This window comes from Lichenostomus cassidix, chromosome 6, assembly GCF_008360975.1.
Source record: "Lichenostomus cassidix isolate B80296 chromosome 6, HeHo_3.0, whole genome shotgun sequence".
Lineage (NCBI taxonomy): Eukaryota > Metazoa > Chordata > Aves > Passeriformes > Meliphagidae > Lichenostomus > Lichenostomus cassidix.
The window spans coordinates 26,749,595-26,771,147 of NC_139487.1; the positions used below are offsets into that span (position 1 = coordinate 26,749,595).

A 21,553-nucleotide genomic window follows, 5' to 3' on the forward strand; every position below is an offset into this window, starting at 1 on the left:
GCAGCCCACCCCGCAGCTCGTCGGAGAGGGACGGAGCCCAGCAACCCGTCAGCGAGAGATAGAAGGAAACGTGTGGAATATTCACTTTAGGTTGGTTTGTGGCTGCTGCGCCCCTGGGTGCGACTCTGGGAGCTGGGGGGTGTTACCCCATAGCCTGAGGCGCCGCCCGGGCTCTGAGGGGAACCTCAGCTGCTGACGCCACTCCTGGTCACGAAACCTGGACGGCTCCCCTCGGAGCGCCTCCGGCATTCCAGGCTGTGAGCGTGGCCGGGGGGCTGTGTCCCTGCGGGAGCGCCGAGCCCCTGCCCCGCACGGCGCTGAGGGACAGCCTGTGTCCCGGGCAGGGTGCGGCCGGCACGGCGCCAGGTGCTGCTGCAGGCTTCCAGAAGGTTCCTCAGGAAGGTGAGCCGAGCCCTGCTCCTCAGGCAGGTGATGGGGGCTGGAGGCTTCCAGAAGGTTCCTTAGGAAGGTGAGCCGAGCCCGATGCCTCAGGCAGGTGATGGGGGCTGGAGGCTTCCAGAAGGCTCCTCAGGCAGGTGAGGGGGGCTGGAGGCTTCCAGAAGGTTCCCCGGGCAGGTGATACAGGATAAAGCTCTTCAGGTAAAGAAGATACTTTCTTTTGTGAGGTAGCCATGAGCTAGCTGCTTGTCTGCTGCTCTTTTGGGCTGTGATTAGAGCATACTAGCTACAACTAGCGGTGAATTTCCTGTGGAAAATTTCCCTCAAGTTAAAAGCAGTGATCTGTTAGAGCTGAAACTGGGTGAATTCTGGGTTTCCTGATTTGAAGGGGAAAAACATCATTTGTATATAGCTGAGGTATCCAGTTTCACTAATATTTACAGAAATATATTCCTCTCTCCTGTTTGGAAACTTACATCCTCCTTTTCCCTTAGGAGAACAGACAAATTGAGTAAACATGTTTCTGCATGTGAACATTCACACTCTGAGGTGTTGTGTTGCCTGTGCCCCAGGGTGGGACTGTGGCCCTCCATATTTCTGCAGAGATTAGAAGAGTTGATGTGGTGGTTTTGGGCATTATTGTGTATCCGTAGCAGACAGCCATGAAAGTGACTTGATGTCACACGTTCCTTGGGAGCTTGCCAACAGGTGAATCCATGCCCAATTACATGGTCCATTCAGCTGCAGCTACTTCAATATCAAACACTGTTCCTGTAAGTGTGAATTTCATGTTAAAGGATGTAAGCATCAAACTGCAAACTAAACATGAAATAGACCCTGGGCCCTTAGGGATGCACCAGGGCTGAGGAAGGCACACTCCTCATCCCGATGAAAAGGAAACAAAAAAATGAAGGTTGAAATGTTAGTATTTGGGCCTCCAAAAAGATTCCTCATTGCACATGTGCAAATAAAGTGATGGGATACTCATAAAAACCCCAGTTAGTTGCTTTGACTAGTGATCAGTATGCTTACATCATTTAAAATCTTTGCATAAAACAGAAGATGGCCTAGTTGAATGCAGCAGGAACTAAGAGGGGGTGATGGTTGGAGCTTAAGCAATTAATAATTAAGAAGTAGGAGACAGAAGATACTACCTGAGAAGAAAACAGGCTATGTGATGTAGAAGTGATTGGTGCAGTGCATGCACAGGGAAGATGGGGCTTGGACACTGTTTCTAGGCAGCACTTTGTCAAAATGCAGTTGCATTGCAGATGTGAAACTCCAGTGGAAATACATTAATTGAGAGAAAGGGATCACTCTTTTAACTGTTCTCTTTACTCAGTTTTGGAAACTCTTTCTAATTTCTGTGCTTAGACAGCAACTTAGATGGAGTGCACACCTTGCTTTGTGGGGTTTTTATTCCTGTCCCTGTCCATTACACAAGGAATGAAAAGGGCTGTAAATGGCTTCTTGCTAAAATCCAGGCATGCAGTTTCTATTTTAAATCTCAAGTGTTTGTTTTTTGTGCTACAATACTGCTGACTTTGCTATAGTTATACATAGTTCCTTGCCCTCTCTCCAAGACATTTTAAACTCCCCTGTTCTGTTTTGAAGAGAACTGAATTGGAGAAGAAACATGCTTCTAATTCAGCCTTCTTTTTAACTTCAGTGGAGATGGAAATTGAAGTTGCTCTTGAGGGGAGAGTAATACATGGACCAGAACTACTTAATATCAGAGTCATAATTCATAGTGCTCACATCTCATCTTAGAAGTACAAACTGTACTGTTCTTGAAATGTCAATGCTTTTTTCCCCTATTTAAAGCAGGGATTCGATCTCTTCATCTTGGAAAAAGAACTTGGTGTCTTCATTGATTTCACAGTACAAAATATTCATGCAAAGCCTGACTTCTCAAAGGACTATGAGGCAAATGTTAGCATGCTAGCAATAATTTAAATCAGAGGTTTTATTTCTGCTGACTCACTTCTTTTTTGTCCTGTGTGTTTTTAGATAATAAAGCAGTTTATTACTAACGTTTAATATGCACTTACAAGCACAGGAAAGCTTGTGAGTAGGCTGCGTTCTGGTAATTAAGTTGCAGCTGAGCAAGGTTCCTAATTGAATAGTTACAATTAATAACAATTTTATTGTTACAATCATGGACTCATCCCAATTGCTGTGCAAACTTTAGATAGACCCCTCAATAGCCTACTGAATTCAATAGGAGTTTCTCTTCTAGTGAAAATGATGAAGGTTTAAAAAAAGGAGGAGGTCATCCTCTCGTGGATCCATATGTGCTAATTGTACTGCTTCCAATTGCTCATCGTTGCTCCCTGGCTATACTTTCTTGCCTTCACAGCTTGTTTTCCAGCTGAGCAGTCCCTGTACGGCTCTAGTTCTGCTTCAGAAGAAAATATGTCAGATTCAGTGTGAACTCAATAAGGAGTGATTTTGTCCGCTCTGTCAGAGCTAAGATGCTGTAGCTGCGCTCTTACCCCTCTTTTTAACTGACATAATTGTGCTGTCAAAATGTTGTTGTGTAAATCAAGCTGCAGTGTTTGCAACATCAGTGCTAATGTGGCTGGTCTAACACTTCCTTCTAATTACAATTTGCATATTTGCAACAGTTGGCTGAGCTGCAGGAGGTGGTGAGATGGGCGAGTAGCATCAGGGAGGCTGGGAAGGAGTGAGAGAGCTGGCTCCAAGCACAGTCTGTAGTGGACCCACAGCCAAACAGACCCAAACTTTCCTGCTGGCACATACAGAAAGGAGGGAGGGAGGAGGAAGGGCCAGTGATGCTGGAGAATAAAGGCTTGCAACAGCAATGACAAGGCCTGGTTCTGCTACCTAGAGCATAGGACCCTGCTTGGAAACCTGGTCTGCTGGGGGCAGATGGGCTCCATCTGTCAAAGAAAGGGGAGAGCATCATCAGTTACAGGCTTGCTAGGCTGGCGGACAGGGCTTTAGAGTTTCCGTGGGAAGGGACCTTCAGTCCATCCCACTCCTACCAGCTGAAAGCCAGGGCCAGCAAGGGGTGCCCAGAGCCTGGAGAGGGATCATATGTCAGCAGGAGAGCCCCTGAAGAGCAGCACAAAGGAATTTCAGCCAGTTGAAAGCTTTACAGGGGGCTAGATTTGAGTGCCTCAATGCAAATGCATACAGCAGTGGGAATAATTAAGGGGAGTTAGAGATGTGTGCATATTTGCGGAGCTGTGATTTTTTTGAATCATGGAGATGTGTGGGATGGATCCTATGACCAGAGTATTGGAATGAAAGGATACAGGTACTTAAGGGAGATAAGGAAGGGGTCTTACCATCTATATTAACACCCAGCTGGAGTGCATGGATCTCTGCCTGGGGATGGATGAGGAGCTGGCTGACAGCTTATGGGTCAGGACTAAAGTAGGGCAGGGATAGTGGCATTATAGTGGTAACCAGGAAGACTGAGTGGAAGAGGCCATCCTGGTCCTCATGTATTCTTTCAGCCTCCCCAATATCTGAAATGCTGGAGTGTTGAAGTGTTAGGACAGTGAAAAGGGTGCACAGCAAGCTCACTACCCCAGACTTCAGGAGAGCAGGCTTTGGCCTCTTCAGGAATCTGCTTGGTAGAGTGCCATGGGATAAGGCCCTGGAGGGAAGGGAGGGAAAGATGGTAGTATTCAAGGATCACCTCCTCCAAGCTGAGTTCACATTATGTGGGACCCTGTGACAGAGGCAGTACAATTTCTTAGCTGCTTTCTTACTTGGCTACAGAGATCCTGCAGAAAACTAAAAAGGTCTCTGTGGCAGATTATATTAATGACTGAATTCTGATAGCTGTACTACAGTACTTCCCAAAAATCTGATGTGGTACAATATATGAGGCAAACACTTAATCAGGCTTATAGTAATCCTCAAATAGATTCATTGGGAGTGGTAGGGAAGGAAATACTTGCCCAGACAGGCCTTACAATGTCTTCTGTCACATGTGGTACACAGCAGAAAGAGAACGAGGCGTTTTTCTGTGATAACCATAATTCTGAAATGAGAAACAGCAGGCATCGAAATTCAGCCAATAAAAGATGGATATATCTGGTTGCTGTAGAGAGCTTTTAAGCCTCTCAGACCTATGTCTTCATAACTGAAGTGTTATCATGCATAGATGCTTAGCAAAAATGTAACTCAAAGAATTTTTCACTTCGATGACCGAGACTGATGTTCTGCAACAGAGAATGCTGGAGTAGGGAGCACTGAGTGATTCCTTTCTGCTTAGCTCAATAATATCCCAAAGCTTTATGTTGTTAAGTGACTCTAAATTGTGAGCATCTATTACTATTAGGTTCCACAGCAGACTCTTTTCTCCTTTGCTAAGCCCCTTTGAATCTCCAGTACACAATTTTTATAAATTCTAGGTCCAGATCTTTATCAAAATTTAGCTGGGGAACATAGTGCATACCTTTATCAAAACTTAGTTGGGGAACATGGTACATGGCCACTAACTGAACCTCTCAATACAGGTGTTCTGTTGAAAGAAATGCCTCAGTTCGTCCACTCTGCACACCTCTCAACCAGAAAGGCAATATCCAGCTTTTATGGTTCATATAAATTACAATGTCCTTCAGAGTGAAGTTGCTGAGAAGTAGCTGCAAACACACGTTTCCTTTAGCATAAATACTGTGTGGCTTACAGGTCACAGACCAGTGGCAGCTGCCTGTGTCCTCAGTCGAGGCATGGACAGCTCCTCTTGGCTCACTTTGCTTCTCACCTTCCTTGTACACACCTGCTCCTGGGGAGTTCAGGCAGGTGTTCTCTCATGAGATCTTTTGGAATAAGAGTGGAGGTGGTGCAGATTTTTGTGTGTCTGTCCCTCTCTTACCTTGCACCTCTTGTATCTGAATTGCCAGCTCCAGAGCATAAAAACAAGTGATTGTATGGGGGAAATGGGATACAGAAATGCTAAATGAGCAAGCTCATTGGAAACCTGTTTGTTTGGGGCAGACATTGCAAGACTAATTGGCAAAGAAGCATGCAGCAGAGCTGGCTGGCAGGGAGCCCCATAATGCCCAGCACCATGGCCCCTTCTGCCTTACTTGGAAGAAAACATGGTAACTCACATCCATGGCCTTGAAATTAATCCTATTAGACACTCTTTTGAAAAAAACCAAGAGGCATGCAGCTTTCCACTTGGATTAATCCAGTGTGAATCTATTGTAAAGACAACCCTTCCCATCGTGCCTTGTATTTCCACATGCTCTTGAATGAAAATGAGCTCGAGACTGTTGCGAGCTTCAACTGTTCCAGAAATCTGGGAAGCTAGGGAGAGGATTTGACAGCTTGGTCTGTTTTCCTTATTCAATTAACAGACCAGGGAATAGAAGAGTTGTGAGGAATGAAAAAGGAGCTGTCACTGTCCTTGATGACCTCTGATAGGTTTCCAGTTTTCACAAGAACAAACCATCGACTCTTGTGGTGAGGGAAAGACCCTTTCCCATAACTGAAACACCCCAGTTACTCTTTGTCCAGGCCTGTCCTTTTCCTCAGACTCATTTTAAGGCAGATGGATATTCATGGGTATCTCTTCTCAGGTATAGATGTGTCATTACCACTCTTCAGGATGGACACCTGTCTTGCAGTGATTTACTTTTCTTCTCTCCGATAAACAGAAAAGCCAAGGGTTAAGAAAAAACTTTGGTGCCACTCAGTGGACTAGGAAGGAGAATAACATGAAAGAAACAAGCACCTTTGAAACACACCCCTAAGGTAGAGTAAGTCCTGCAACAGGAGGAAATACAGAAGACTAAGAGGAAAATAATGTGATTAGGAGGGAAAATGTTGCTACACTGCACTGAATATTAGTAGTGAGACTTGCAGAACCTAATTGTAGCAAATTCATACACAAACTCCACATTGGCAAGCAAGTGAAAAGAAATTATTTCAGGTCAAGGAAAAGGATCACAGTCCCTGCTATATCTGGCAGGTTTACTGGCAGCAGAAAGATGGTGATTCTTTTACTTTATATATGCAGCAGAAGTGTTAAGAAGTGGGTGTATCTGCTGGATTTCAATCCATCCTCATTAGCTCCACTCCCATTACAGTCCCAGAAATGTAGGCCTTGGGAAGAGGCAGCGTTTGTGTTTCCTAATGCCCTCTACAGGGTCTCAGAAGTAAAACACCAGCTTAAAATGTGTTGTATTAAACATTATGCAACAGGAGTTTGCACACTGTAAGGAAGAAAGCTGAAATATGTTAATAAGCAATACACTCCTGAAAAATATAGTGCTACCTTTCTATGGCTAAGCTGGGAAATTGCACATGTAAGTAACTTATCGATTAAAAGAGCCTTTAAATAACAACAAAACTCCACAGTTATCCCTTCTACTTTCTATTATCAGTGGATGTGTCACAAGCCCAGCAATAGTCTGCATTTTGTGAGGCTGGAACAGTCTCAGATTGCTGTTCCACTCTTTCTCCTGGCCTGAAAACAGAATTCTGGATTTTATTACATTACCATTTGAATCTACACAATTTTTGGGTAATCAACATATTCCTATCTGTTAAACATTGCTTTTTTGTGTGAATTTGGCTCCGCTTCTGAAGAGCCAATAACATTTGAATGCATTCCAGTTTCCATTGTAATTCATGCTTGGAAGTTTGGCTAGGCTGGAAACTTGCAGAATAGCTTGGTTTGCATGAAAACAAACATTGCAGAGCTGAACACAAGGTCCTTGAAATCAATGGGAGACTTTTTCTCTTGACTGTCCAGGCTCTTGAGGCTGACCATGGTTTGCTCTCTCCTTGGACAAAAGGTTTCAGGCAACTACTTGCACTTTCCCATTTGTGTCATGCTCAATGAGACTCTGCTGGGCAGTTCCAAGGACAGGGCATGACTCAGCTCTGCCTCAGCATTCTTACAGGCTGGATCTTTTTTCCCCAGTATAGGTAGGGCTGCTATTACTTAGCATTACTTATACCAATTTCTGTTGCAAGAGCTTGTCTTTAGTGGTTTATAGCACAAATAAAATGTTTGGGCTGAAATTTTTCATAGTGTTTTTTTTTCCTGAAAATAACAGTATATATATCATTTTAAAATTATTGTTTATTTGGGTAGTACTCTCTTATTTTGGAACAGAGACTTATTATACAGTAAGAATGATGCTTCATATCAGGGAAGACCTTTTTACTCTGTAGCTGAATTCAATTGAATTTTCAGTTATCAAAAAATAAACAAATGGCAAGCTCTAAGCAGAATGAGGAAATGTGATATGTCTGTGGGCACAGGGCTTTTTATTACTAGGTCCTGCTATAACATCAGAAGACTGTTGAAAATCAACAGTGGAATTGGATCTGATGCCTACCTGTATGTTTTTTTATGTCTTGGACTTGAATCGTATCTGACCATTTTCAAAATGAAAATGGGTTGGTTGGTGGTTTTCTTAAGGCAGATGTTTCCTTTCTCACATAGATGAGTAATTAACTTGTTTTTAAAAATCTCTCATAGCAACTTTGTAATACTTTTTGTGTTTTTGGCAAAAGCTGCTCTTGCCATATGTGCAAAAAGGAATAACACCCTTCAAAATAACTATATCTATCATGTTGCATCATTAAGAGAATAGGCTGAAAAACTGTGATGGTCTTAGACAGTTATGTCGATAAATTGCTGTTGACCTTCTATCACTTTCAGTAATACATCCTTCTTTTAGGAAAATGGGTAGGTGCAATTTCTCTCTCAAGAAAGATTTAATGCCACAAGAGGCAGGGAAAATGTGAACCAGTCTGTTGCTATTTATTCCCTGGCCAGTTCCAATCCTTAGGCCGCTCTATATTGGCTTCATTATCCTTTTACTGCTAGATATTTATCATAGGATTAATTTTTCCTTCTCACTCTTCATGAAACTGTGATAAAGAGCCTATTTTACTACCTTAAAGTCTTCAGAACACACAATATTAGAATTTGCAAGTATTTAATTCAGGATAATTTCAGCAGAGCAATTAAATTTGCAATTGTATTTTGGAAGACAGGATCACTGTGTATATTTTTCTTGTACTGTAATAAGTAAATGTGACACAAATCTTCATTTCCATGACATAACTCTCTTGAAAGTGGTATTGGAGATAGTATTTAAATCAAAGTAGGCTGTAATGCTCAAGTTCAAATCTTAGATGTCAGCTGTGATGTCAGACTCCTGCTGACTTACAGTGTGCTGTGATAAATTAACGTGTAGGTTGAATTCCTGAATCTACCGCAATTTGAGTTTTTTGGGTTTTTTTTTAATAGACTTTTTAAGCTGTAATGGTGAAACTAGCTTCTAAGCCATTTTCTATGGAATAAGGGACTCTTCAAGTTCTGTTACATTTTGCTCCTTTTATTGACACACTACTTACTGAAGACAGGACATAGAGAGAGCCAGACTCAGCTCCTGTCCTGACCTGCAGTCAGGAAGATAATAAGGTGCCTTTAAATGCTTTTCTTTCTTTACCCCTCTTCAAGATAAAAGTGTATCAATAGAGAATTCTATAGCAAGTTGAGCTGCTTTTGTAATTATAATGGCCACCAGTTGTATCAGGTAAAATTAATTCACTCCAATTGCTCCTCTATTGTGGTTATTTTGCAGGATTTTGCTTCACAAAATGTGTCTTCACATGAATACATTTTAAAGGGAGTATCACAAAGCATTTGGTAGCATAAAATGGGTTTCTTTGGTGTGTGGGTGACTGCTGAGTGCCATAGTGCCACAATTCAATAATTGTTCACAACTAGGGGAGCAACTGGGGGAGCCCTGTGGTCCCATTGGGTCAATTACAGAGCTCAGATCATTTGCAGATGGGTGGCTAAGTGGCTAATCAGGCATGGCCACTGATAATGGGGGACCTCTGTGTCCTACAGGAGACTGAGGGCATGCAGTGGGCCTTGTCCCACGTGAATAGTTCTTCCATTGAACTGACTGGACTAATGACTAGACTTCTCTAAGCTTGTTTTCCCTTACATCAATATCAGTTGTGTCTCCCTTGTCTTTTAATGACCTTACAATCCATGTATTCTCTCTTTGATCATGACTAGCTGGCCAGGGCCAGGGGGGCAATTCATTGCAGTCACCTACTTGTTGGTTTTGCTTTATGATAATTTCCTTAGATTCATTGTTACTAATTTCCATTAAATATTTTAAGTTGGGAGATCAGAAGCAGAGTTGAATGTCAAAATTTTTACCAGTAATTAGAAAAAGAGATGGAAAAAGGAAAATTCAAATTGATCTCATATAAGCTGTAGGATGTAAGATAGAAACTGTGACCCTAAAGTAAGAAGTGTTTTGGGTTTTTTTTTTTTTTTAAAAGAGCTTACCAGCACAAGTTACCATTTCAGACTTTATATTATTTTTGATGGTGCCAGACAAATTTTTTTCCCAGACTGCTCAGAGATGCTGAGTTCTGTTTAGCCTACAGAAAATCTGGACTTCAGGAGAAAGTTACTAATCTGAGCACCCAGTCATTCACTCCAGAAGGCAGATAATGATGGAGATATTCAGTGTGTATTTGTGGTGATTCACTTTGTAATTATAACCTCCTTAGATGGAATAATCTTTTTACCTGCAGCCTTTTCTGACTTTTGCTTCTTTCACCTACTCTGCATACAATTTTAGCTGACATAGGGCGCAAAACTTGAATAAAAACCTTTTTAAAATCTTTCTCCTGAAAACTAACTTACTTTAGGTTTGCATATTGTTCTATTGCCTGAAACACTATGGGCTAGGGTCAATGGGAGTTGTCTGCGATAGCTGTGCAGCTTTCTGAGTCATGATTTTCTAGGCTCAAAAGACTGTTGCTTCAGCAGATCTATCTCTATGATGCATTTTTTAAAATTTTACCCCTGTTGAGAAAATTCATATTTTCTGAATATATTCATATTCAGAAAATTTCGACAGTTCATTCTCTGTTTTTCTAATAAGGGACTTCCAGATATTCACAGATATACAGACTGTGCTAGAAAGTGTTTCTTTGTTGGAGAAAAACACAGCTATGTCTCAAGAGGGGAAAAATTTTAATCTTTATAGACCTAGTCATGAACCTGGATATGGCAGTCAAACTGAGTTCAGTGAGTCTGAGCTGAGCTCTGCCAATCAATTTTTAAAATTGAGACACAAAGGAATAAAAAGCATCTTCATGTTCTACACTGTGCCTGGTGCATGGATGATCCCATGTGAGATCTTTCAGATTTTCAAGCCCACCACACCTGGCCACCATTTCACCCTGTGCATTGACACCACAGCCTTGCTTGGTGAGCACTGTCCTGTGGGGAAGCTGAAAAGTGAGTGCAACAGTTTGGCCTTTTCTGATCTTCTATGATTCACCTCGCCTGCCTCCTCTGTATTATTAACCTGAAATGCTCAGCAGAGCTGAGGAATTCAGTATGTTCAGTAGGGTGAGTTTGATCCAAAATGCTGCCCTGCTGTGTGATAGGGAATACACTGAAGGTGGCTAATATTCTATTCCAGACAATTCAGTTTCGTCTGATTTATGTGTGGAGATTTAGAACTATCCAATTAAACATATCTCCCACTCACTCTTGGCTTCTGCTGATCTTTCAGAGTCAGTTTCTAGAATTCTTGTGTCCTTACTTACATGGTGCTTATGATTACCTTACAGGAGTCAGAGAATTTGATGTGTATTCTCCAGGATTCCTTGAAATGTGCTGATCAGCAGATATGCATGCCTGTAAGCCAGCTCAGTAGAGCAATTGTGAAATAAAAACACAATAGTACACAAAGCAGACTTATTGTAGGACTGGGGGTTTAGCATTTTCAAAAGCCTCTAGAGAATTTTCAAAAACAAATCCTATTGACAGTCAAAAAGATTTGTATGGTTAAACCCTTCAGCCATTTTGGAAACACTTCTCATAAATGAATAAATATAGAGAAAATCAGTACATTCACTCCCAAAGAAAGAAAACAAGTTCACGAAATACATAGATTTCACATGACGACAGGCAAAACAACCTGAAAAAGTTATGGATGATATAAAAAAAGAAAAAGTACTCTGAAGGTCTTTTTATTTTTTTTTTTCATTTACTTTACAATATATATTTTTGGTGTTTGGGTTTTTTTTAAAGCATACTTATTCTAACCAATGCCTAAATCTGGATTGATCCTAAGTGTAACTGCTGTGACTTCAAGGGTTCAAATCTTGCTCCTGAAGTTTTAGGGAAATAGATTTGAAGCTGGCTGGAGTATTTAATTCTCCATTAACCCGCAGTGGATGTTGTCTTTGTGACTGCTGCCTTTCATTTAAAGACTCTATAACACTCTGTTATACCCAGCACAACCACATAAATTGCTTACTTGGGAAGATGATGTTTGCAGGGGCTGGTGTTTGCGTGCAATCTGTCAAGCAGAGCCTAGCTCAGATCATTTGCAGTCTGATACATCTGTACCTTAAATCCAAGAGTGGAGGATGGCGCCCTTTAGCCAGATGACAGTTGCACCAGCTCTATTTCTCAAAAGTTTCTTCTGTCAAGGTTATGTTTCTGTTCCTGTGCTCAGGGATGGAGAACTGGTGTGCTCATTGCTCTGAGTTGAAATGCTGATGGTCATCTACCCTTTTATGTTGTTACCACAGTGCCGGGAGTTCTTCCACAGCTCAGATGACTAAACCAAAGGGAAGTATATTGTGCATGTTTTTGGACAATTTTTAAAAGAAAACATCTGTTTTTATTGTTTGTATTCCAAGAAAGCTCTGAAGAAAACCCAAGATTTACATATGTGTCTTAGCTTCTCTTTCCATGCTTTCTGAACCTGTGCAATGCTTCATATGTTCAAATTTTGTCTCAAATACAAGTGGTGTAAATTAATTTTAAATAAAGGTCAAGATTTCTAATGGATAAGGATTTAAGAGAAAAAAACAGAGAACAGGTTTACCTTGATATCTTCCCAAGCCTTTACTGCTGAGAAAGCTATTCACCACCTATTTTGAATTTTAAGACAGGATACCTAGCTGTAAAATGTGAAATAAAATAGGATAACTGCTGTCAGAATCGAGTAATAATTGAAAGAAAGGAAATTTTTCAAGAAAAAAAAAAAGGAAAAAGGGAAGGCACTTTTAAACCAGGGAAATTATAACAAGGCAGTGAAGTTGTTTAAGACAAGTTGTAGTTACATTAGCCTGGAGCTGAGATGTTCTGAGGCCAGGAGTTTGTAGAAGGTCTGAGGGAATTGCAGGCAACAAGAAGAATGGAGGAAAAAAGCAAAGATGCAACTGCATCACTTTGCTTATCTGAGAGCTAAAGCTGAGAAAATGTTTTGAATGAGAGAGACAGACTAGGACTGCAGAAGGATGTTTCAGTCTCTTTAGCTCAAAGGTAATTTCCCTCTGAGGGAGGGAGCAGGGAACCAGGGAGAGGTCACAGTGTTTGAGAGGTTGGTGATGAACTTTTAGCAAGGGAGAACACAACAGGAACAGAAATAGTCAGCTGGGCAAAGAGAGATCTGTTTTGAAGGTCTATGAGCTTCCCTTGTGACTAGAGGAAAGAATATTGTAGTTTCTGTGCTAAGTCAGAATAGATGGAATTGGCAGTTTGGGAAAAATGAGAACTGGTCAGTGATTAAAAGCCACAACATTGAGCCACTTGAGTGTCACAGAAGTGCCTCTGTATGTGCTCCACAATCTTCATTCTGTCTGGTCATTCACTATGCAAGTAAAAGGTTTCTTCAGGACCTGCACAATCTGTAAGGTCCCACTTTCCTGTACTGAGACACTTATCACAAGCAAAGAGACCAAGGGTAATCACTGATTTTTACTTTTCTGGGGATAGATATGGTTACAGAGCAAAATTCTACCTGTGGCTGTCCTACTCCATTGTAGGACAAATTTAGAGTACAGCTTTTCACTGAGGAGATGGAGAACTTCGAATTTTTAAGAGGAAAAGTCTTAAAAATGTGTTCTGCACAATTAATTTGGTGTCACTGTATCCTGAAATGAGCTGTTTATGTATGTGATAGAGACAGCAGAGGCATTACCAGTACAAACTACTCTGCCTGCATATACCAGTATGCCCTTTCATGACTGTAGGAAGTGAGAGCCTCTCTGGAGGCATGAGAGCAGCGAGTCTCCAGCTCCCTCTGCCCCTGGCAGTGCCTGGGACTGCCAGAATGTTGCCAGCTAATGCCAGCTGATAGTCCTGAGAGACTCTTCAGATCAGGCACCCTACAGCCAACATAAGGGGACTGCTTTATTTTCACAGTAGTAGGTCTCAGTGTATTTTCATTCATGCAGAGGGGGTAAAACTACATTAGTTATGCTAAGAAAAAAAGGGCCAAAGAGTTATTTATCTAAAATTCAAATGGAGGATTATCTGCATTACCATCTGATAATGGAGGCACACAGAATTAAAGACAAAGGTACATGCCTGTGTATGTCAGACCTTTGACTTTCTAATCCTACCCAATTGCTGCAGTCAGGATCATAGAGATTATTTTTGTGAGCTATTGCTCAGCAAAAGCAAAACAGATCAGCCATAGTTTGTAGAATTAGATCAGCCCTGTCCTGAGGCATCCAGCACAAAATACAAAGCTTCCGGCAAAAATAGAGAGAAATATAACCAGCTTGTCCTCCTTAAATCTAAGTGAGGAAAATGCATCTGGTGTAGCCATAAAATCAGAAGTGACTTGTTTTAAAAGGAAGGAAAGCATCAATTTGTCTTTCTGGAGCTATGTTTTTTTGGCAGAGCAGAATTGCTGTAGGGATCAGAGCAGTCAGCGGTAGAGAAAGACTATTAAATGAGTCCACTCCCCTGCACTCATGGACGTAATCCCTTGATGCAAATACATGGTTTATTAAGGTTGCAGTGTACTGGCTATGGGAATCAGACCTCTAATAACATCATCCCTGGAGCTCTGAGGGAATAATGCTGCTTCTCTTTAGAAGTGAGCTGTGGGTGGTTGTGCACCAGTGCTGTACTCTGGTAAAAGGGAGCTCTCCTTGCTGCTAAGAAAGACCATTTGAAAGGAACTATAAATGTTCAGGTTATCTATAGGCATTAAGTGCTTTTCAGCACTTAATGTTTGCTTGAGACCTGCCTGAATTCTCCCAGCAAAATGTTGCATTTCCGGTCCCATTCCAGCGAACATCAGCCTAGAGGGGAAAGTTCTGTTGGATAATACAGGAAATCTGAAGGACATGTATGAGAAGATGATGTAAAAATTCTGTGCTATTGGATTCTCCATCAACTAGCTAGATAAAAGACCAAAATAAGAGTTCTAGCAACCCAGACTGAATGCAGGGAAGAGACTTAGAGACCCTGGTAGCTTTGTATTTATCATAGATCATGCTTCAGTAAAGACTTCTGTTGAGTTCTCTGTCCTCCTTTCTTCTCTGTGGGATGTAGCGGCTAACAGCAGAGTTGAAAACACAGCCATGTCCTGCAGATGTCTGTGGTTGTGTCTGGGCCAGAATTCCCTTCCTCCTCCCACTACTGCAGGCTTTTGCAGCTGCTGTGAATCTCACCCATACTAAAGAGGCAGTGGTAGGAACACCAGGATACATAAACGGGGAGGTTTAAGTTGCTGTGTTTGTGTAGTGCAGTGTGTGTTGAGGGCCTAAGCTCTGAAACCTGGAGGCAGCACAATTGCATCAATGTCTAACTAGCTTCACAAGAGTGAGCTTGCCCTACACACCTCATTTTTAACTGAGCTGATGTTTTTGGTATCACAAGAGACTCAATTCATCACCATAAAAGTAATTGATCCTTCACTTGCCTGCCAGATCCTTGGGCTTGCTTCACTTTTTTTCTATTGTAGGAGATGATGTCTTTGCAAAGGCAAATGAAATGCAGCACAGAATGTAATTTTGTTCACTACCTGTTTCTTTACAAGCTCATTGTAGCATAGGACAATATACAAGAGAAGCCCTGAAATTGTGACTATTGGTTTTCTCTGTATTTTTTGTTGAGGTTTCTGAAAGTTGTATTTCACTCCAAGTTTTAGTTTCACTTGCTGCCAGGATCCATAAACCAGGGAAGAAAGCCCTAACTCTCAGAAGACAGCTCCTGGTGGAGATGTTAAGTTGGTTATTCAAAAATCAAGCCACTTAATTGCTAACTATTTTTTAAAATATCAGTCTTGCTATAAAGCCTGCTGCTAATTGTTCACCCTGTAGATATACACAGTGTTAGAGATTTTGGATCTGAGATAGCATCACTTTAAAGCTTTGATGTTCACCTTTTAGAAAATTAGTTACAGTCATTTTTCCCCTTCCTAAAATAAATGTGAGAGGAAACATCAAATTAATCATAGGTACAAAGACTGCCTGTAGTGAGGTAGCTCATTAAGCTTCCTTTTCCTGAGCTCTGTGTTTCTTGCAGAATTTTAATCGCCATAGATTTTTTTTTGTTGGAGTGTGTGTAGTATTCTGCAACAATGAAATGCTTTGCTGGGTCATTTATCATCCTGTGCCTTGGGGAAGGTCTATCAAATACCTTTGTGCTTGTGTTACACTCTAAACTTTCATAATCCAGGCTTCTAGAATTTGTGCAGTGGAAGATGCACATTAGCGAAGGTGCATCCTTGCTTCTGGAAGCCCCTCCTTGGAAGTTACATGATTACATCCCCTTACACAAAGTAAACTATTTTCCCGGTGCTGTCCTCTGGCTTACAGCACCACCTACAAGTTACTTTCAAGCTGCAGATGCAGGCTGGTGTGTTCCTGTGTTTGTGCACCCTCTGCCATGACGGAGCTGCAGGTGGCCACCCTTCTGCAGCCCCGTGACAGCACCAGTGACTTCAGCTCTAGCAAATGGCTGCTGGTGAGGATACTGTGGTTCAGTGACTTAGTCTCTCTTGGGAGCCACTGAACTTCACTCAGTTTGGAAGGTTCCCACATCCCATTTATTCCTCAGCTCCGGATTTTAACTAATGAGGGAGAAAGAGCCATGGAAGGGAGCCTTTGTTGGCACTAAGGTTGGACCATACGCCAAAACTTGGTAAACTGGTGTGAAAGGCAGTGATCAAGTCCAGATAGGGTTACTACGGCAAACAAAAGCAGCTTTACTGCTTTATTGTTTCTTCATCAGGTGGAGCGTCACACGAAATCATTTAGATTTTTGGTTAATTTTAAAATTGCTCTATCTCAATTTCACAAGTTTGATTACTTAGGTTTTGTGAGAGTGAAATTAGTCACACTCTGGAAGAGGGATAACTGAACTGCACACACCAAACATTATTGAATTGTTGCAATGGCTGTAATGGCTTTGGTGGAGTTTTTTCTTCTGTATCTTTCTCAGAGCAAAGTATTCCTCATGTACTTTCTTGGCACTATGTGCAGTTCAGGAGATGTTTATCTCTAGCTTTCCCACCAGTTAATCCCTCTCCCTAGTGTAGCTGATAAATTTTGCTCTGGTGGAAATTGTGATGATACACTTCATTCTTTCATTTTTGCTTAAAAATGTATGTTATTTATACTTGTGAAAATAAAAGGCACTTATGGATACATTCTAGAGCTGTTGGAACAGTTCACACGCTGCTGTTGCAATACCAAATGAAGCCTGTATTCATACAGGTTCTTTTTGCTCTTGTTAAGCAGAAGAGGGAGATCATTATGTTCTGTTTGAGGAAAATATTGGTTAAATTGTAAAACTTTCAGTATGTCCCTTAGTTAAACCTGTGTTTATGAATTTATCCAGTCTGTGTGTTAGTTATGGCAGTTTGATGTACCTCCATCATAGTTCTCTGACTAGTTATGACCTAGTGACTCCATCTTGAAGAGTATTAATTTCCAGTTATCACGGAATAATATATGTACCTTGTTTGATGTACCTTCATCTAAGGCTTCTTCCACAGTGTCTGTGAGGCGATCCCATTCAAATTCTCAGGCATGAACACAGACATGAACTTCCTGACAGAGTTACTGACTCCTGCTGGTACGCTTTGAAAACCATGTTATTGAGCTGCAATTCTACAGACACTGTTATTTTATTTCTCCTTCCCTCACTTCATTTTTTGATTGTCAAATAGTTTTGCATGGGGGTGAGATTCAGTATTTCAGAATTCATAGGGTTCTGTTGCTTCAGAATCACTGAAGTGGTTATGGCACAAGAATGTGGTTTCAGGTGAGAATGAGCAGCAGGAAGAGATGTCAAGTAATTATATGGATTTCCTAGTAGCTACCATAATAATACAACCAAACCCCAAACCTTCTAGTCTCAGAAAAGAGACAAAATTGTTTCGAAACTGAGAATAACTCAAGTTTTGCATAGCACATCATGTGCTCTTGTGGATTCTGTTAATTTGACAACCAGATTATAAAGTTGTAGAAAAGAAAGATTTGTTCTAGTAGTGTGTATTTGAGATTTTTACGGAGCTTTTTATTGTATGTTGTATGTAAGAGAGACATAGATCTTTTGCAATATAGTAACAGAGGACAACTTCAGTCCAATAATTTTAACAAAATCTGTCACCTGAGATGAGTGCTTTAGATGTCTGTGGCAACAGCTGTAATAATTACTTAGTAGTTTACCTTGATGTCATGCAGAATAGAGGAAAGGCCAAATGATAGCAGATGTGGAAGCTTTAATTACAAGGAAATCAAACGAGGGCATCAGTTCTGAGTTTAAGATGCTGGCAAAGCTTTCTGCAGAGGCTCTGCTGAGACAGTCACATTTAGGAGGAAGTCTTGTGCTGTCCTTGCACACATTACAGTTTGTTTGAACCAAACGTTTTTCTTGCAAGTCTTTCCTTCCTCCTGTCCTTAATGATTTCAAGAAGAGCAGTGGAAGCACTACTCTGAGGCCTCATTTAGCTCAGCACCTTCTCTGCCCAGTTAGCAAATATCGTGTGTCATTGATTCTAAGAATTAGGGTGGCAATAGTTCTCTAACTAGTTATGACCTACTGTCTCCATCCTGAAGAGTATTAATTTCCAATTATAAGGGAATAATATATGGAAATGCTAACAAGAAAGATTTGCTTGCATTCTGATACAACTGCTCTTTACATGAGGACTAAGTGTTGCAGGTCTTGTCCTACTGTTCCAATCTTATCAATGACATTGTACTCGTATTTCTGAAACTGAATCTCTGCATGTGCACCTTGAATGGACATTGTGCTCCCTCAGTGTTCTTGAAGTGGTTCCTTGGTGTGAGTTGGGGTACATGGACCTTTTTAGAGCAGCTAGAAGCCTTTGCTTGCAGGTTAAAGGAAATCAAATTAACCTGGATCCCAACTCAAGCTGCCTCTGTCTCCTTCAGGGGCTGATTTACTCTGCTTTCTGTCTCAATTTTACCTCTGTGAAATGAGGGTAGAATAAATGCACCTTTAAGATGTGAGACGTGCAAAGGTAATAAATGCTTCAATGGACAGGACCACTGATCCTGATTTCACAGCCTGCCTAAGTACACTGTGAGGACTCAGCTTCTGTTTTTCTGATGCAGCAGCATGTAACCAGTGATGGGTGAATGCCATCGATTTAGTGATCCCACCTGTAGTCCAAGCTCTTCAGTTCTGGTGCTTTCATCTCTGCCATTCCACTGACATGGGATGGTGTTCTGTGTTTAACTCTACCAATACTTGTAAGTAGGCAGTTAAGATACGAATTATTATCTTTCTAGAACAGATGAAATTTCTTGGATACTGGGGAAAAGTTGTACCATGACTTTATTTTATTCCTTAATAAGCAGAAAGTGAAATAGAATGATCTCAGGGCTGAGCTCCCTAAAAGCTTATTGGACTACAGCATTTGAAACAGTGAAATTATTTTATTTTTGTTTATTCTTAATTTCCAATTTTATTCAAGAATTTTAAATGCTAAAATTTAATTTTTTTTTTAAAAAGTATTCAATATCTTCACTTTGCATTTCAGAAAATAGGTCCTACTGTTCTTGGTTTTTTAGGGTTTTTTCCTTTTGGTTTACACAGGTCATCTGCAAAAAGTGTGATTAAATTATCCATTTGAGAATCATCCTCCTGCATGCATCAGTGCCTTTTGATCCCTGGAATTATGACCTTTATAATTAATTTTTGTTACCTTTTTATTCTAGACCCACAGCTGCTTTAATTTCTCAACATTGCTTTATACACCTTTGTCTATCTGTGTGCATTTACCCCTCAAATGGTGAAATCACTAACTCAATACAAAATCAATTAACTCAATAAAAAATCTTCAAATAAGCTACAGATAAAAATTCATGTTTTCAAATATATTTAAACAAACAAACCAAACTACCTATAGAGAGCCTATGAGAAGTCTTGAACTGCTTGCTTTCCTGCAGAGAGAGATGTGGCTTGAAAAATAATGTGTGTTTTACTGTTTCTGCTCTGCAAGACCACATATGGGATCCAGGCAGAATCTGAGAACCACTGAGCATATTCACATCTTTCTGTGCACACAAAATATGCAATCAGACTGTCCATCATCAGAACAGGTTCTTTTCTATGGTCACAGCTGACTCCAGTGCTGGCTTTGCAGCTGACTTCTCAATCACAGAAACACTGCTGTCCTTGCATCTAGCTCTTCTCCCATGATTCAGGCTCCCTCCTGCCAGAACATAATTTCATTGCCACTGAACCAGTGATAAAACCTGAGCACTGACAGATGAACAACTGGCATTCTTGAAGGTAAACATGGAACCTTATCACTTGGCTGCTGCAGATTGTGATAGGGAGATGAGTGCTGGGTAGTGACAATTCAGATGAGAGATTGCAACAAAGGGGGAAAGAAAAGTCTCTGTACTGATAATGAAACTACTTAATAGTTCTGACTTACACGGAACTTTGAGCTAATAATCTCCCAAACAAATTGTCACAATTATTTACATTTCCTGACTTCTCAGACAACAAAAGAGCTAAAATATTTTTCATTTTTGCCTTATATTAACTTGGATATTTTTACCTAATGAATATAAATGTGCAGAATTTGCCTACAAGGGTAGGCAAGGATTCTAAATTATAGGGTATAAAGGGCTTGTATTTAACTCTTCCAGCTGTTTCCTTTGCTCAGCAGGTCACAGGTATTAAAACTTGAGCATTTGAGAACGAGCTAACTTGCTTTGTAATGAGGTTGGCCTATCCTTTACCCCTTGGTTTTTGTTCATCATTTCTTCAGCCCTAGAGAATATATAATATTGATGGTCAGATCTGAGGCACACTGGCAATGCTAGCTATGATATTAAGTATTTTTTCTGTTTACCAGTATGTCGTGTTTTAGCCTGTCCAGGCACTTGTGTTTGTGCTCTCTGTAGAGCTAATTATGTCAAGTGCAAATTCACTCCTGTGCAACTCAGTTTATAGTTTCACATTTGCCTAATAGGACTCCTCATTTCCCTCTGCTACAAAATCTGTGCTCAGCTGCTGCTTAATCCTGTTCCTGCTTGTGTTTTGGTGCCATTTGCAGCTCTGAGGGAAAAAGGTAAGAGTAGGTGTGAATCCCTCCCTAGCGCACTGGGAGTTCAAAATCTATTTAGCTGGCAAAGTCCCCTCAAATACTTACTGGTTCAGGACTAATATCCTGCCCAGGGACAGGGTATAGAGATCACAACCTTCTCCTAGTAGGGCTGCCAGTCTCTAGGGGACCTGCAAGGGTAACCTCACTAAAGAAGGCTTCAGAATTGCACCATGTCTACTAGATTTTAAATTATGAAGGTATTTATCATGAAGAGCATTTATTTCTTGGCCAAGGAAGGATCAGGTGGATATATTATGTGATGCATATCCAGAGCTTAAAAATTTCTCAGTGAAATTGAAAAAAGGCAGAGAGATTCCTCATGAGGAAAGGGAGAGAGTGCTAATCACATTTACAGCTATCACTTCAGGAATGTGAGTTGACGCTGAGGTGCAGATAGCTAAGATAACAAACTGCATTCCCATATAGCATCCCAGTTCCACTTGTTGCATTTCTACAGTGTGTCCCTAAAGCCAGGTTTCTTTTTTGACATACCGTTTGTATGAAAAAATGCTAAGGGAGAGTAGAGCATTAAAGCTGTGTCCTCCATTTTAATAAAATATCAACTTTCTGTCAAGGACAGTTGTGTTGTTAGCACAGGCTGTATCCTAGACTTGCTCTGACATTGCTTGTCTTCTAATGGCAGGACGAGCTCCATGTGGTGCCCCCTTAGAGCAGAGTTGCTGTAATTTGTGCCCATCATGGGGTACACCCAAAGACTTCAATGTTCTTTTGGAACGTCTTAGTATTCTCTTTACTGT

The 21,553-nt window shown here is 40.9% G+C and overlaps 1 protein-coding gene across 2 annotated transcripts in view; it reads left to right on the plus strand.

Annotated features, from left to right (window-relative positions):
* Positions 1 to 445: 445 nt before the first annotated feature.
* GRID1 (glutamate ionotropic receptor delta type subunit 1) overlaps positions 446 to 21,553 on the plus strand; it is a 538,463-nt gene continuing 517,355 nt past the window's right edge. Inside the window, exon 1 of one of the 2 annotated variants that reach the window (XM_085064174.1) lies at positions 446 to 496. In XM_085064174.1, the coding sequence (XP_084920300.1) occupies positions 484 to 496 (13 nt within the window). In that variant the 5' untranslated portion in view covers positions 446 to 483. Of the gene's footprint in view, positions 497 to 563; positions 601 to 21,553 lie in introns of those variants that run through there. The other variant, XM_085064179.1, reaches the window with a different exon arrangement.